This window comes from Lithobates pipiens, unplaced genomic scaffold (assembly GCF_037356315.1).
Source record: "Lithobates pipiens isolate NorthernLeopardFrog02 unplaced genomic scaffold, aLitPip1_a1.2 Scaffold_18, whole genome shotgun sequence".
Taxonomy (NCBI): domain Eukaryota; kingdom Metazoa; phylum Chordata; class Amphibia; order Anura; family Ranidae; genus Lithobates; species Lithobates pipiens.
Genome location: NW_027507758.1, coordinates 35,622,812 through 35,641,662, shown reverse-complemented (window position 1 = coordinate 35,641,662; position 18,851 = coordinate 35,622,812). Strand labels below are relative to the sequence as shown.

Genomic DNA, 18,851 nt, shown 5'->3' with positions numbered 1-18,851 from the left:
GTTCTTATTATGTTTTGGTTATTATATGAGAATGCCACTTTAATATGAGAGGTGCAAGGTTTGTTCGGTTTCTGTTTTTTTTTATTCCCTTGTTTTGTGATTTATTTTTTTTTCTCTACATCAATGCCAGTGTTGGTATTTAACATAAACGTCCATTGTTTGCACACATTTGGTGATCATATATTGTCAACCCCTGCTTTAAGTGTATGTTCACTTTTCAGGAAGATTTTCAGAAAACCCCCCAATGCAATTCTATATCCGATGTATAATACATAGCATAGTGCAGCGCCTCCTGTTGGAAATAGTGAAAGTCCTCCTATTACACATGCTGCTTTTGGGGGTCCTCTCCAGAAAAAGGGTTGGCCCCTAGTTTCTCTCCATTCTTCCTTTGAAAAACTGAGTCATTTTACAAAATTTGGGGCCCCTAGTAGCCATTCTAGGCTATTTAAACTGTGCACTGTATCCTTTCCTGGCTCCAACTTAGTTTCATAGTGGCCGTTCCAGGCCATTCAATCTCTGCATATGCGCACTGAGCTGTCTCCATCTCTAACTGTGTACACTACGCACACACAGACTATGATTGCTCCAGAACGGGCACTACTAAGCTGAGCTGGAGCCAGGAGAGGAAGCACTAGCACACGCATGGCCACTAGGGATGCACCCCCCCCCCCCCCCGACAACCCAATGACTGCACAGCCAAAACAGCCCATCTCTCTGCCACTCTGCTCTCTCCTCCTATCAGTCTAGCACAGCAGCACACCTCTTTGTGCTGCTTCTCCTTACCCAACTATGACGTCTGCAACAAATTCAAATGTAGGTACTTGAATTGCTTGCATCAAAAAAAAGATAAGGAAATATTAATACATACAGCATTGCATTCATTTGTGTCTGTTATATCTGCCTGGAGTTCAGATTCAATAATGCAGGATTTCAATTTTGTTTTCAGTGCGCCATAGATATGCCACACAAAAACAAGTGTTTTAGCTTTGGATGGGCAACACTGAGCACAATGACCTTCCTTCAGCTTCCCATATCTCAGTCTGTACCCCGGTCCAAGCTATTGCCAACTCTGAAACTATTAAAACACCAAGCAACCTGAAGCCTTATTTTTTTTCCTGCTGTTATTTGGCAAAGGAAGATTCTTTCACTGATAATCAGCCTGGATACTCCACCTTCCCACTCCCAATTTTCTAGTCTGATAGTAGATATTGTCTTTCTTCCAATGGTGTATCTGCCCAACAACTATATCTGCTGGATTTGGCCATTGCTAAAGCTGGGTACACACCCCACTAAATTCACTTGGTCTGTCTGTGGCCCTCCTTGTCCAACAGAATTTGAACGATAGATTGACTTCTGTTGAATTGGACTGCTGGAAAACCTGCCTTCAATCAGCCACTGCACCCAATCGATGGCAGTGCCATCAGTGTATTCTAACAGCAGAGGGGTTCCAATACAATAGAACAGCGAGGAGGATTCCTGCATGCACCTTGCTTGTGTGGATGCAGAAAATTTTTTGTTTAGCCCACAGGCTGAATGAAAAAACGATGTGTGTGTACTCAGATAAGGCCATACAAAGACATAAGAGGGCTGTTGGCCATGTAGACATGATCCAAACACCTTGAAGCAAAAGGAAGAGAAGAATGTGGTACAGAAGCTGATCCTACAGTTTATGACTATGCTGAGGAGACAGGAGAAGGATGTTGGAAGATGGTGGACAGTTCTGGCACCAGATTATGGGGGAGAAATAGCAAGCAGAACTGTTCAGGCCTGTACAATCAATGGTATCTCCCACAAGAACAGTCAGCTTGGGTCACCTGAAGGTATAACCAAGAAACCATAATCTAGCAGCGTACTGACAATTCTCTGAAGCCTCCTGTCCTAGATATAATACTAAGAAACACTTTTGCTTTCTTTTGACCATCTTAGACTGAATCCTCTGAGATCTGCATCATCAGTAAACCTATTGCTTGAACTGTGTGTTAGATGCACGGTATTGCTAAAGATCTAAGAAGGTCTGTGACCTTTAACAGTCACTTTGCACCACTTCCACTCTTTCCAACTGACAACAGATTGTTTTTAGACAACTTTAGAAGTAATTAGCACTTGACCACACTAGATCAAGGAGCTCAAGCTAAAAAACACCTTTTCAGTTTTCTTACATGTCAAGTCTAAGTGAACAACTGTATAGAAAAAGAAAAAAACACTTTAACAAATATATTCATATTTTTATTTTATTATTGTTTCGTAACTCTGAAAAAATTATAGTACGAAGAACAATGATTTAAAGTAGCTTGTAGAATCTGAAAGTTCACTGTGTCAAGATTTTTTAAAGCCAATCTGCATTTGGTTGCTATGTCTTAAGTATAGCTGGAATGGTATGCAAAGACTAAAGAAGGTCCGTTAGATCAAAAGCAGACACTCGGGTACATGGATGTGCCTTTGTAGAATTTTAAGAATGCTCAGGGGCCTTAAATACTAAGGCACTTTGGGGATGATTTACAAAAACTGGGGAATGCAAAATCTGGAGCAGCTCAGCTTCCAAGTTTTTTTTTTTTTTTTTGAGGCCGGGTTCACATATGTGCGGCCGAGGGTTTGTGCCTGGGGTCCGGTGAACAGACATGTCCAGACATGTCCTGTGCATGTTTGGATCTGATTCAGGTGCAAATTCAGGCAAAAATTCAGAGCTGATTCGCACTTGAATCAGATCCAAACACGCACAGGACCTTTTTTTAATCAGGACCACTCCCACCACAGACTTGTGTGAAATGGCTCCATTGAGAGCCATTCACACACGCATGTCTTGGACTTGGATGTGGGGAAGCCTGCATCCAATTTGCATATGCGTAAACCCAGCCTGAAGCTTAATTGAACAAGCTGAAGTTAGAAGCTGCTTGGCAACCATGCACAGCTGCGCCACATTTTGCACTCTCCAGTTTAGTAAATCAGCCCCTCTAACTTGCAATTTTGGACATTTCATAGCAGTAATCTGCCCCGTCCTGCAAAGATGGCCTTTGATTCTCTGCCTGCCTCCCAAACATTCCAGTTTGGGACAGGATGGTGGGGTTGGGTGAGTGGGGGTGGGGTTGTGTGCATATAGACCCTCCAAAGATTTGGAAGCCCCAAAGGGATTTTAAAGCTCTAAAGCAGCACATGCAGACACCTTAGAGTGAGAATTATTGGCAACTATTAAAGTCGACTTTGGTTTCACATTTTTTTATTGCTGCTTACCTTTTAAAAAAAAATATTGCTATTTTTTATGTTTCTGAATAGTAGGTGGTTAAAATATCTACCAAAGGGAGGGACTCTCCATATTATTGCTCCAATAGTCAAAATGGATTAATCAAAAATGCTATTATTAAAATTCTAGATGGTAGACTTATTCTCAACATTCTTTGCAGGTTTATTGAACCAAACATACTATTCAAACAATCTTTGCCAAAAGACAGGATTCAGTTCAAACATAGCTATTGGCTCGCTAGCTCTAGAAAATGTTGGCCCTCTAGAAGTAGCCAGCAAAGGGAGCTCATCTTCTACCTAACACTGCATTAGGCAAGTTACCTAAGACTTTTATGAAAATGTTCTTATGACTTGCATCATTTTAAAAACAACAGTACACTGAATTTTTTAAGACAGGTCCACTTAATATATACTGTTTGGCGCTATATAAATCCTGTATAATAATAATATGAATAAAGTCTAGGTTCACTATGCTAGCTTAGCCACACTATCTCCCTATCTCTTTCTCGCTCTCTCTGTCTCTATTATTCTCACTCTTATAGGGAAGGTATTTTCCATGTCATCCTAGCTTGTGTCCACTTCGAATACTCAATCAGGTTTGGAGACATCAAAAAAGCAGAGACACCCCTTGAACCTAAATAGGCATTTAGCATGTCGGGGGGGGAAGATTGCGCATTTTGCAAATCAAGGCCCTAAACTTTAAACAGAAACCTATGTTTTTAGTCATCTGAAAATGCACTTAAACAATATCACTCATCAATCTCTTCCATAAACACATACTGCATCAACTACCTAATGTTTCCACTTTTTTTTTTTTAAGATATATCGACAACAATATCATACATCTACAATGAGAAATGTAAAAAAAAAAGTTGTACCTTTACTTTTACCTAGAGATTTTGGATGAAATGGTTCCATGAAGAAAGCAATTCCAGACAAAAGAGGATATAAAAGAAGAAAATAAAAAAAATAAAAAACATTCATGAATATATGTATATGCATTAGTTCGCCAAGAAAAGGTGATACTAATTATGATGTTGTTAAATGATTATACTGATGGGGATGTAGACAATAATAAAAGATAATGACGATGATGGCAAAACAATGCGTGATCCAGAGTTTGGTAAGACTACTGGCATACATGCACAAAATTAGAGGATGTACATGCTTGATTCAAATAATAATAATAAAAAAATACATATAAATATATGTATATATATATATATATATATATATATATATATATATAGGTTATGGGTAATGCAAGCAAATGGCATACTGGTTACTAAATGAATACACTGCAAAGACGTTAGCATTCCAAAATGAATACCAATGTGCTTTCAGAGTGAACCAATCAGCCATGCATCAATGAAAATTAATGGAGTCTTCGCAGGGTACAATATGATAAACTGAGAGTTTTCTCAAACTAAATTGCGAGCACTTTTTTTATTTTGTCATGTCGACAATTTTCATCCTGTCCCTTCAGCAGTTTATACCAATCCAAGCAATACACAATTTTATTTACGTTTTTTTTTTTTTTTCCAACAATCAGCTGCTTTATTTGTTCCAATTTTTGGTTCAGTTATTATATTGCAGAAAAGGAAAAGGATATCAAAAGTGAACAGAAAATAAATAAGGATGCGGCTAAAATAATGTGTTAAGATTAGCAGTCAAACACAGTTTCAAAGCAAGATTTGCCCATCGTTGCAGTGAAGGACTGAAGCAGCTACAGAACAGTAGGAAACAATGAAAGCAGAGTGGAAAAGGAACAGAGCCCATACCTTGGTCGCCCATCATCAGGTGCGCCAGACCTTAAAGGGAAACAAGAGCAAAGTCAGCAAAGTACAAGGGAGCATGGGAAGATGTTGCCACAGTGACAAAAAAATGGTTTGTGACAAACAACGTGTCTTCCTGTATAGCATCTGCATTATAAAAGGAAAAAAAAAATATGCATCTTTAATTCCAACCCTGGTGGACAGGCCCAGGGATAAAATGTACAATTCAAACACTATATGATGACCCTAGATTGCACTTTACTTATCGATATTGCAAGTTAAAAAGCAAAAAGAAACATAGAAAAGGAATATGAAACTGGATTCTAACCAAGATTTTTGTTTTTCTTCTTTTTTTGGATAATTTTACTTGCAGCTTTTGTTTTCTGGTTTTTTTTTTTAACGTTTCTTTTTTTTTTTTCTCTTTACATTAGGCTCAGCAGAAAGCATTGCTCACCAAAGAAGAATCTGACAAATGGGCTGGGTCTGGTCTTTTTCCCCTCATTAGAAATGAGTGTTTAGGTTTTTAAACAAAAAGTCCTTTAACACTGAAATGATAATATGGGAGGAATCTATAGGCGAGGAAAGGGCCTGTATAGATGAAAAGTAATATGTGTGAAATCAATGATATAGGATTGGATATATAGGATTCCGTTATTCTCCCATCCCAAGATGAATGCTCTCAATAGAAGAAAACTTGTGAATTGTACAGAATATGCTTTATGGCTTCATTATTATGTTGTCGTATGAGAATTAGCTATATATTTCATAGCCTGGAGGAAGGTGTTTTTGGCTGGGGAAGAAACGTTAGTCAAATAACAGCAATGCTAAAATAAATAACTATCATTCTAGTTGTATCCAGAAGGTTGAAAAGCAAAGGTCCCGATCTTCAGAAATGACAGTAGACCGGAAAGTAGATTGCAGTACTCTGAACATTCTGAAGATGTCAACATCAGCTAGCACAGTCATATAAAAATTTGTTTCATTTTCTGTGAAAAGCAAGATACCGAAATACATTTGCATTGACTGAGATAAATATTATGGAGTATTCTGTTGGGGAATGAGAATTCAATTACTGTTTTTAGGTTGCTTTATTGTGAAAAGTTTAAACATTGCATGCTTTAAACAATATTTTTAGTCTATTTAGTGTACCAGAGAAGTTAAAGTAGAACTATAGGTACATTTGTTTTTTCATTTTGGATAGAGTAAGGGAGGGTTATAACCCCATTAAGGTTTATTTCTGCCATCTTCGCCCCATTGGGGAGATTTACCTTTACTCCCTGTCCCATATAGGATGACCACATGTCTCAGATTTCCTGGGACAGGCCCGCATTCTGCAGGTCCGTTCTGCGTCCTGGGCACCTTCATTCCAGGACAATACAGTGTCTGGGAATGAAACTGACACAGCCCCCATCCCCCCTTCGGGTCAACCTGATGTCCCAAAAAAGGCTGCCACATCGACACTTTACTCACTGAAAGTACTTATCACTGCTGTGAATGTCTGGGGAGACACAATCCCAACCCCCTGCTTGGGATTGTGATTGGAGAAATCAAAAATCCCTCTTCTTGTGTCTAATCACTGCAGGGCAGTGTAGAGCCAACACTGGAATAAGGTAAAATGGGTCTCGGCCAGCCAGGACAAGTACTGTCAGTGGGTAAAGTGGCCATGTGGCAGACTTTTTTGGGGGTGTGATCAGTGCTTCTAGGTAGAGCGCGCACCCGCCGCCCTGGCTGTGCTGTGATTCATTACAGAACAAGAAGATTTTTGGGACGGGAGGGTGTCCCTGAATGGCAGTTTGGAATTGTGGTCACCCTAGTCCCATAACCAAATAGGAAGTGATAAGAAATTAAGGGAATTTCTTGGGGACACCCAGATCCCCAGAACTAGTGTCCCCATTGGAATATTTTCCCTCTATTATTTTTCTGGGCACAACCCAAAGGATTTTCTTTTACTTTCACTTTCAATGATAATGGTAAACAGGACAAATAGAGAGGGTGAATCTCCCTAATGGGGGCACAGGCAGCAATGAAAACCTAATAGGTGTTCTAATCCCTCTCCACTCTATCAAAAGCTAAAAAAAGGTTTTGACTTTAGTTATACTTTAATCTTTTGCCACCCACATAACATGTAATATGTGTGGCTGCAAAAGGATGGGATTTAAAGCCTGCATGCCGTACATATCCGTCGCTGAGCAGACAATGTTTCTGTGCTTAGAGCTCTCTCACTGCAGCCTCCCAGCACATCGACCGAGATGTCAAAGACAGCTCTTGGTCACTACTAATGGTAGGAAGCCAGCAGGATCAGCTCCTCATCACGTGACCACTGTAAAAGTGGTCACATGATCAGTGATCCTTAACGCTCCCCCACCCCGAAAAACAATCAGAACCTTTTAAAGGAGCACCAGGATAGATAAGATATACAGTAGATATAGAGAAGAGCCTCCTCCAAGACTAAGGCTCGGTTCACACTGCCATGACCTGAAAGTTGCACGACTTTGCCAGGCAACTTTGGCGTGACTTTGAAGCAACTTTAGGGAATGCCTGTGTAATCTTCCTGTAATGTCAAATCAAAATCTCATAAATTAGGATGAGATCTGACTTGGATGCAACTTTCATTCAATTCTATGGGCTGAAATCAGGCAGAAGATGGAACAAAGTAGTGCAGAAACCTTTTCAAAGTCAGACTGACACAAGCCGGACCATTTAAGATGGCTCTCATAGGGAAACATTGATTTTGCTTTCAGTCTTAGCGCATGTCGTACCAGCGTGAACCGGGTCTAAGGGCTTGTCCACCCAAACCCGATTGGGCTGCATTGGACAATGCATAGACAAAGCCATTTTCCTTACACTCTAATGTTTCAATTTACACCAAGGCACAGTGGGGTAGATTTACTAAAACTGGAGCACTCAGGATCTGGTGGAGACGTCCATGGTTGCAAATCAGCTTCTAACCTCAGCTTGTTCAATTAAGCTTTGGCAATAAAACTTGGAAGCTGGTTTCTATGCAGAAGTGAGCCTGATTTTGCACTCTCCAGCTTTAGTAAATAAACCCCAGTGGTTAATTTACTAAAGCTGGAGGATGCAAAGTCGGGCGCAACTGTGCATTTTGTTTCCATTTTTTATTTTTTTTTGCAAAGCCTAATTGAACAAGCTGAAGTTAGAAGCTGATAGAGTTTTAGTACATCAACCCAACAGTGTTGATGGGCAGTGAAAAAAGTAGAACAGGTTTACCCATTTCAACACAATTATTTATGAAAGGAAAATCCACGTTGCACTGTAAGTGCACTTGGAAGTGCAGTCGCTCTAAATCTAACGGGTAGATCTGAAATGAGTGGAAGCTCTGCTGATTTTATCATCCAATCATGTGCAAGATAAAATGCTGTTTTTTATTTTCCTTGCATGTCCCCCTCGGATCTACAGTGACTCTACTTCCAAGTGCACTTGCAGTGCAAAGTGGATTTTCCTTTAGTAAATAACCCCCAGTGTGATGCATAGTAGGAGCATATTACACCAACCCTATACAATGTACACCCGGGGTGTGCGTTGTAGGGGCAAAAAATACACTTGTATAAATGAGCTTTAAGATATAGACTATAATTTGTGCATGCACATTTTCCTACCACATTTTAATAACCTAGATAGTATAATTTATATTATATAATAGTAAACTTACATTTTTTTTCTTGATTAAGACTATTTTTTTATTCTCTTGCTTTTGCTTTCAGGTTTATTTTTTATTTTTTTTATGTTTTGAATGCTTTTATCATTAATTTGGCAAAGACAAAGTAAATCCTTATCATAAAGAATTTTCCATTTTCAAAAATTTTGGTTTGGTAAAGATGTTACTTTAATTTAAAAAAAAAATTGTGAGGTTTTTCATAATATAACAAAAAAATATACAATATTTGTAAGTCTGTGTAAATCGTCTCATTTTAAATTGTAATATTCCATTAATATGGAGGATCATTAATGCTGGGTTCATGCATGTCTGGCTGTGGTTTGCAGTCCAGAGTCCAAAGCGTTTCTGTTCACCGATTCAGGTGCAAATACTTGCATGAATTCGCACCTGAATCAGACCCAAAAAAAACGCACAATACCCTTTTAAAAACTGCACAGGCTATTAAAACACGTTCCAATATTACAGCCAGGTTGAAAATAAAAGTGTTTTTTTTTTTTTTTGGTGTATAGTCTTTTAAAAAGATTTTAAAAATTGTTTTTTATGCTTTTTCTTTATTTTATATATATATATATATATATATATATATATATATATATATATATATATATATATATATATATATATATATATATATATATATATATTTTTTTTTTATAACTAAGTATTGTTATACATTATTATACATTCACCTATTCACATTAATATCACTGTAGTGGCTTTTATGAATTTTGAATAAAATCCTCATTTAATTGTACAATTTTATTATTAAGCATTTTGCTTAAATTACATTATTTTCCCTAAATTAATGGAAATGGTAAATTAAAGAGGTTTTAAATATATTAGGTTTTTTAATGCAGTGTTACACATTTCAATACTAACATGTGAAAGATTTGCAGTGTTTCATTAATAGCTTGCTGTAACATCAAAAATCACATGTATTTAATGATATTCTGCTCTAAAAATGCATGTGTCTGCAACATTGTTGAATATACTAGAATGTTGACACAGCAAATATGGTACATCTTTTATTATAAATGATAAATCACAGCAGTTTTTTTTTTTTTTCACACATCGCGTAAAAAAAAAATCGGAATACTTACCAGATATAACTTTATACTTAAACATTAAAAATAAAAAAAGGGAAAAGGTAGGGGAACTGGGGGTGAAGATAAGGTTGAAAGCACCCACCTTCTACATGGTTGTCTTCTGAAAGCACATGACAGGGAAGGAGAGAAAAGGAGAAACATTCAGTAAGCAGCATGCAGACTATCACTTGCCATTGCATGTCTTCAGCATGCACGGCGTCAAACACAACATGCAAATGCTCAATTGCTACCATTCAAGGAAAGGGGGATAGGGAAGTAAAAGCAACAGGGAATAGATGTTCCTCACAGTTTATGTAACATTAACTGAATCATTTTACCATTTTCTGCAATAGTTACATTGACGTGATAGGTAAACCTGTGTTGTGATTTTTATATTTTCTCAGTTCTGTATACAATACAACATATGTGCTCGTTTTAGCTCTCTTATTGGATTTAAAGAAAAAAAAAATCATGATTTGCACAAATAAACCACGCGGGTAATTTATTTTTATTTTTAATAGATCAGTTCACTCCAATGTTGAAAGCCAGATCAATAAATAAATATCACCTTTATTAGTAATAAATAAATGATTATAGAGATGTTTGGAAATCAATATTAGGTTTCCTTGCTTGCAAGGCTGATTGAATATATAATATGTACATATCTAAGTAGGGATCTTTTAAAATGCTAACAATATAGTCAGTGCTCTAGGGGGGAACCCATTTTTTTTTTTTTAAATGAGGGAGTTATGAAAATGACAATGAGTTACCGTATAAACTTGTATGTCATTACATATACAATGTCGTAATGATAAAACTTCAATAAAGATAAAAAAAAGCAACAATTGTTACTTTAATCTCTATGATTTATTGGGTGTACTTAATATTTTAAGAACTGTAAAGATATTACATACTAATTTAGCTTAGAAATAAATCTATAGAAATTGCCACTTCTCTATTTTTTCCTTTTTTTCACAAAATATATATAAAGACTTCTAGCATTAATTAAAAAAATATATAAATTAGTTACCTTCATTTAATTTGTAAATTATTTTATTCCTGTTGGCATTTTTCAACAGTATTTTAAAAGTGTGAATTTATGAAAATGGCAAAGAGTTACCGCATAAACTTATATGTCATTACATATAAAATGTACACATATACATTGTATGTGTAATGACATACCAGTTTATGCGGTAACTCGTTGTTATCAATTCACACTTTTAAAATTTCTGTAATTATACTGAAACTTAAAGAAAGATAAAAAAGCTTACTTTAATCTTTATTATTTATTGAGTGTACCTAATAATTAAAGAAATGTAAAGCTATGACATACAGTTATCTAAACCCTTGTACACGCGGTCGGAGAATCCGTCGGAATGTGTCCTATCGGACCATGTTGTCGGATAATCCGACTGTGTGTGGTATGCATCGGACTGATTCTGTCTGAATCTCCGTCGGACCCAATTTTCCAACATGTTGGAAATATTTCCCGACCAACTGGGCCGATCGGACCTAATCCGATCATGTGTAGAGCATTTTGATCGGACCAAGTGCCACACATGCTCAGATCAAATTCCTACATCAAAGCTATTGGCTACTAGCCTGAACGTAGTCCCATCGTAACGAAATAACGTCATCACGTTCTGAAAGATCGGATTTTTCGCCAACTTTGTCCGACCGTGTGTATGCAACAGTTTCGGACAAGATCCGACGGACAAAATCTGACGGACAAAATCCGACGGATTTGGTTGGCAAATTTTCCGACCATGTGTACAGGGGCTTAGAAGAAAATCTATAGAAATTGCCACTTCTCTATTTTTTTTCACTTTTTCACAAAAGATATATAAAGACTTCTAACATTAATTTACAAAGTATATAAATTAGCTGACCCCTACTTAATTTGTAAATTATTTTACTACTATTGCCATTTTTTTTTAATGGTATTTTTAAAGTGTGAAATTATGAAAATTACAAGTTACCACAAAAACTTGTATGTCATTACTGTATTTATTGGCGTATAACACTCACTTTTTCACCATGAAAATTGGGTGCAAATAGCGTGTGCGTGTTATACGCCAATACTTAAATTTTAGCTGCCTTATTTAAAATGTAATTTTTTTCCTGAAACTTCCCTCTTAAAATGAATGTGCATTTTATACACCTGTGCGTGTTATACGCTGATAAATACGGTACATATACAATGTCTTGATAATACAACTTAAATAAAGATAGAAAAAGCAACAATTGTTACTTTAATCTCTATGACTTATTGAGTGTACCTAATAATTAAAGAAATGTAAAGTATACATACAGTTATCTTAGAAGAAAATCTATAGAAATTGCCACTTCTCTATTTTTTCACTTTTTCACAAAAGATATATAAAGACTACTAGCATTAATTAAAAAAAATGATATAAATTAGCTGACCCCCCACTTAATTTGTAAATTATTTTACTACTATTGCCATTTTTTATGGTATTTTGAAAGTGTCAATTTATGAAAATGACAATGAGTTACCGCAAAAACTTGTATATCATTACATATACAATGCCTTAATAATAAAACTTAAACAAAGATAGAAAAAGTAACAATTGTTACTTTAATCTCTATGACTTATTGTGTGTAACAGTTTAGAAAAAAAAAAATCATTAGAAATTGCCACTTCTCTATTTTCTCACTTTTTCACAAAAGATATATATATATAAAGATGTCTAGCATAAATTAAAGAATAATATAAATTAGTTGCTATCACTTAACGTGTAAATTATTTAAGGCCCCTTTCACACTGGGGCACTTTTCAGACATTTTAGCTCTAAAAATAGAGCCTGTAAAGTGCTGTAAAGCGCCTAAAAAGCCACCCCAGTGTGAACGGCACAAAAAGTTCTGCAAGCAACATCTTTGGGGCGGTGTGAGAGTGCTGTATACGCTGCTCCTGCACCGCCCTGTCCATTGAAATAAATGGGCAGTTGCACTGAAGCGCCTGCAAAGCGCTTCGGCAGCGCCGTAACACGGGCGCTATTAACCCTTTCTTCAGCCGCTAGCAGGGGTTAAAAGTGCCCCCGCTAGCAGCGGAATAGCACCGCTATAACAGCGGTAAGGCGCCGCTAAAACGAGAGACGCTTTAACGCTAACGGCCGCACCGCCCCAGTGTAAAATTTGGTCTTACTACTATTTTACTATTTATATTACTACCCTTTTTCAATGGTATTTTAAAAAGGGTGAATCTCTGAAAATGGCAATGGGGGAGATTTGCCAAAGCTGGAGAGTGCAAAATCAGGTGCAGCTCTCAATAGAAACCAATCAACTTCCAGGTTTTACGGTCAAAGTTTAATTGAAGAAGCTGAAGTTAGAAATGGATTGGCTACCATGCATAACTGCACCAGATTCTGTGTGCATCAGTTTTAGTAAAGCTCCCCATATGAGTTACTGCATAAACGTGTATGTCATTATATGTACAATGTCTTGATAATAAAACTTAAATAAAGATAAAAAAGCACCAATTGCTACTTTAATCTCTATGATTTGTTGAGTATACCTAATAATTAAAGACATATAAAGATATTATATACAGAATTTTTTATTTTATTTTTAGAAATTGCCACTGATGTAATTTCTCACTTTAAAAAAAAAAAATATATATATATATATAAAGACTTCTTGCATAAAATAAAAAAAAGTATATAAATTAGCTGCCACTTAATTTGTACATTATTTTACTACTATTGCCATTTTTCAATGGTATTCTAAAAGTGTGAATTTTAGCAGTTTTCTACTGTTACTTAAAATCTCATTAGCTAGTTGCCGCTGATCAGAATCAATAGATGGTAAAGTAAGTATAATCACTGTCTAGTGATTTTATGCTAAGGAGTATTTACCCATTTATCAATTTTGCTTACGCCTATAACATTTTTGTTTTGTTTTTTCCCTTTAGGCACCAACATTCCACAGTAAAACTAAAAAGTAATTAGTCATATATAAAACAAATATAAATGCAGGGCTAATAAAAAAAAAAAAAACTACACTGTGCAAAGCCTATTCAATGTCTTGGCTTTTTATGGTAATGATTTGTGCTTTGTAACCCTTTGCTAAAATTAATAAAACGAATTTAAACACATAAAAAAAGCCCATGCACAATAAATTAATTAAACCAAATGAAAAACCAAATGAAATCAATGATCAAAAAATAAATCCAATGACATATTTGTGTGCTGTGAAACCCATATACAAAATATTGATTGTGATATATCAAATAAAGTGCAATAAAACTTTATTATGGAACTTTATTTGATACATCACATGAATTAATTAATTGTGTATGTATGAATGCGAGTTAGGGACCTTAGATTGTAAGCTCCTTGAGTACAATGTATATGTAAAGCACTGCGTAAATTGATGGCACTTTATAAGTATCTGAAATAAATAAATGAATAAATAATTGGTTCACAATACACAAATATGTCATTGGATTTATTTATTTTTAGATCTTTGATGTTAATTAATTTTTCACTTGGTTTATTTATTTATTTTGCATAGGTTTTGCGCATTGTAGTGTATTTGATTAGTGCTACAGTTATATGTGTTTTATTTCATTGGCGATAATTTAGGAATTATAGGGGTTGATTTACTAAACCTAGAGAGTGAAAAATAATGTGGGTTTCTTTTTTGTTTATTCTATATAGCGTTTATGAATCTGATAATTCTAATGGTGTATTTAGAAAACATTATTTAACAAAAATTACTTATATTAAAATAAAATAAAAATAGAGAAAATATATATGAACACAATTGAAAGCAAATTATTAAAACTGTAATTTATTAATATAATGTATGTTGGGGATTTCATACTTCTGTGGTGACCGTAATTTTGTATTTGGATATATACAATCCATAGCATCACCTTAAAAAGCGCCATCACTATTTTGTGGCAGTTGTAATATTCTGCACCTTTGGGAATTTAATCTGTGTGAGTTTACATCTACAAATATGAAATTATTACTTAAAAAAGTGAAGGGAGCCCATTTAGAGCATGGAGTCATAAATGATGATGCGGTGGTCACACATTCTGAGATTACATTTATAAACTAAAATCGCATTAATACTTTAAACAGTCAGGTAAACCAATTTTAAGTGCAGAATGATGAATGATGATACAATGGCGACCTTTGCTATTATTTATATAATAGCATATAAACTGACAAAATATACCATGACATATGTTGACTGATTTAATTTGAAACCCCATTGGTTGGTTAAACCTATTTTATCGTCAGCAACAGAAAAAGTTCAAATCGGCTTCCATTATTCGTATGAAACTAATACGATCAATACAATAAAATGAGGCTCAATTACTGATTTAGGGGTTGAGAAAGCTTACACAAAATGGGAGTGAAGATTTACTTCAATTATCCAGTCATGTAAAAAACAAGTATCTTTTTATTTACTTTATCTGCACATAACTGGATAAATGAAGTGCATTTTCACTCTTTTTTGAGTGAACATTCTCAACTCCTTTAGAAATTCAGCCCCGTAGATTGCAGCCAAAAGTTTGGTAATCTTAGGGGTGATTAAAGGGGAGTTTGAATTAGCAAATATGCTTGTTTTATACCTAAACAAAGAGATCTGTAACTTCTCCCCACCCATCTACCTTCCCACGCCATGCCCACCCATCTACCTTCCCACCTCATGCCCACCCATAGTTGTTTGTTTTGTTTTTTTCTACCCTAAACCCCCATTTTATTTACTCACCTGAGTCAGCCATGAAATTACCCTCCATGTGCGTCTTCCAGGAGTGAAAACCATGCTGTGATACTAAATAAATGCTTTTTTGTATCAAGCTATTGGCTTGGACAATGCTGAAACCAGTAAGAGAAAGCACAAAGAAACTGCCCAACAGAGAAATGAAATTATCAGCAGCTAGATCACCAGTCGACTCAGTGTTACATCAAGTTTCTTGAGGGATTCCTTCCAAATTTGGAAATTACTTTGCACACCTCTGATGACGTCAATTGTAATGAAATGTGTAAGGCAGGACCTACAACATATGGCGTCACCATGCCAGATGCAGCGGCCATCTTTTTGGTTGAAAACAAAGCACTTTTTACTATTGTGACGTGAGTTGAATACTTTAATAAAGAGATTGTTTTTATGTGAACATACTTCACTATGGAAGTTTCTTGGCATTATTGAGGCTATGCCTGCCCATTTTGGATCTGTGCTGGTCAATAAGTTATGTTTTAACCCTCTGAACATTGGTGCCACTGGAGTGTTCGGGATACAAATGAAATCATAAGCTCTTGTGACCACTCTATAATTGAGGGTCATTGCTATCTGGTAAGAGGCTTGGGTGGATTACACTGGTGCTGAGTGCTGCTTTTTATCACCCTTTGAAGTTGGTGTTGGGTTCTTCTATCTTTATACAGATCCAAAAATAAACATGTTACATGAAATGAAATGTCATTGAGTCATTGATCTGAACAGCATGAATGAGAAACCCACACCTTTCATTATTGGGGCTCTGTAATAGAAGACATGCCATGATGATCATTGCAACTTAGCAGCCTGCAGTGCAAGATAACTGTAGGTTAGACCCTGCTGAGGACTGGACGGGACCAAAGTCTGCTATTTCTGTAACCCATCATCTATAATCAACTTGAGGAAAAGATGTATTTTTAAATTTTTTTTAATTGTGTGCAAGTCTGTTATTATTCTATATAGAGAGGCTTGACTTGACTTGCTACAATGTTTTTTTTGGAGTCATGCAAATTCATTTTAAAGTGTAAGTTAACCTTCCTATCATTTTCAGCCAAGGAAGCTGCTTCTTGGCCTCTGTTTAATCTGTTTAATCTTCAACTGCCATAATGCTGCACAGGTGATCAGTTTTGACACCATGGTTTGACAGTTTGGGTGACAGCACAACCAATGTGAACATTAGCATTCCCATCATGTCAGGAATGTAACTGTATTTTTAAACTGTTAAATTGATGGGTTTACCTCCCCTTTAAGACATACAGTGCCAAAATGTACCATTACAGTCTGGGCCTGCTGCCAACCAAGCTTGATGCCTCTTTGTGACATTGTACTTTTGGAGTCTTCTTGAACTTCTGAGGACCCCACCATTGCACAGCCAAAGGGAAGTGTTCACATCACCCAGCCAAGGGTTTAAGGGTCATGGGGGGGGGGGGGGGGGGTTCCCAGACAAAAGATTTATACAGTATAACATAAATTGCAATTGCACTGAGTTTGTGGAATCATTAGTAGCTATGCAGCTCCAAACATGCTTCTTCCCCTGTACCTCCAGTTCCTATTGGGTGGACACCCAAGAATACATTCTTGGACACAGCTGTTCAAGTAGAAACAGCTGTTGACAAGTAGAAACAGATGGCTACACAGTGATCCTGTTACTGATGCAAAACCAGTTTAATATAATAAATAGAGGATTCCCAATATATAGTCTTGCCTGTCCACCTCCCACTCCAGTGCGTTTCATCCCACAAAGAGCTTAATCATAGACACCTTGTGGGGGGAAATGCATTGCAGTCTGGGCCTGCTGCCAAACAAGCTTGTTGCCTCTTTGTGACATTGTGCTTTTAGAGTCTTCTTGAACTTTTGAGGACCCCGCCATTGCATAGCAAAAGGGAAGTGTTAATATCACCTAGGCAAGGGTTAAAGAGTCTTAGTGGGGTTCCCAGACATAAGATTTACACAGTATAACATAAATTGCAATTGCACTGAGTTTGTGGAATGATTAGTAGCTATTCAGCTCCAAACATACCTCTTTCCCTGTACCTCCATCTCACTCTCCAATGCGTTTCATCCCACAAAGGGTTTAATCATGGAGACCATGTGGGGAAAAATGCATTGCAGTCTGGGCCTGCGGCCAATTAAGCTTGCTGTGTCTTTGTGACATTGTGCTTTTGGCATCTTCTTGAACTTATGAGGACCCCACCATTGCACAGCCAAAGGGAAGTGTTCACATCACCCAGCCAAGGGTTAAAGGGTCATGGGGGGTTCCCAGACATAAGATTTATACAGTATAACATAAATTGCAATTGCACTGAGTTTGAGGAATCATTAGTAGCTATGCCACTCCATACATGACTCTTTCCCTGTACCTCCAGCTTCTATCGGGTGCAGGCCCACGAGTGCATTCTTGGCCACAACTGCTCTGCTTGACAAGTATAAATGAATGGGCTACACAGTGATCCAGTTAATCATGGAGACCTTGTGGGGCAAAATGCATTGCAGCTACAGGTGGACAGACAAGACCATATATTGTGCATCCTGTATTTCTTATATTGAAGCTGATTTTGCATCAGCGTCAGTATCACTGTACAACCCATTAACGTTGGTGATGGCATCAGTATGTGACCCATTCATTTCTACAATTGCACTGAAACACAGTTTAACATCAGGGCAAAGCAAGAAATAGGTGGGTTGATATCTAAGCCAATACAGTAAAAGTGTGGCAGTGTGATTTTGTGACCTACGGCCTTGAGGTGCTGTGGTTTTGAGTTCCATTCCTATTATCTTTGTGGAGTTTTTGAGCTTTTCTGTTAATTCTGTACATTGTCTCTGGGTCCTCCAGTTCCCCTCAACAATCAGCATACTTAAGTTTGAATGTGCAAATTATTGTATGGTCGTGACAGACATTAAATTGTAAGCTTATTTTTGACAGAGACTAATTGCATGAATTAACATGTCAAAATGAACTACCAACCTTCAGCTGTTGAAATAGATGCCATTGCTTTTTGGTTTAACTGAATATGTATTAATTAGATTTTAAAATGATATTGTTAAAAAATCTGCAGCTTTAAAGGAGAATTGTATTTGTTTTGCGTGTTTATTTGCCCAATTACATTAATACCATTAGCGGTGTGAACAATACCCTAATAAAATCTACTTTTGAAAGGACCCATTGGACCAGTGCATACCAAATCTGCACACCACAACACCTTTGCATAAAGTATATTCATAGAGCACCTTATCAGTGCACCAGAACTTTGCTTTGAAAACAGCGTCTGAAACTGCATGAAGACATATGGCCAGTACAGAAACTTCAGCCTTGTAGAAGACAGA

The 18,851-nt window shown here is 36.6% G+C and overlaps 1 protein-coding gene across 30 annotated transcripts in view; it reads right to left on the bottom strand.

The window, feature by feature from the left end:
• Positions 1-18,851, bottom strand: part of NRXN1 (neurexin 1) — a 1,923,519-nt gene that overhangs the window by 1,727,304 nt on the left and 177,364 nt on the right. For 14 of the 30 annotated variants that reach the window (XM_077485574.1, XM_077485575.1, XM_077485577.1 and 11 more), the window contains exons 3-4: positions 9,877-9,894; positions 5,019-5,048 (exon numbers count right to left, since the gene is read on the bottom strand). The exons of 14 other annotated variants lie outside the window; for them this stretch is intronic. In XM_077485574.1, coding sequence (XP_077341700.1) covers positions 5,019-5,048; positions 9,877-9,894 — 48 coding nt within the window. The remainder of the gene's footprint in view (positions 1-5,018; positions 5,049-9,876; positions 9,895-18,851) is intronic. 2 more of the 30 variants (XM_077485563.1, XM_077485580.1) reach the window with 1 other exon arrangement.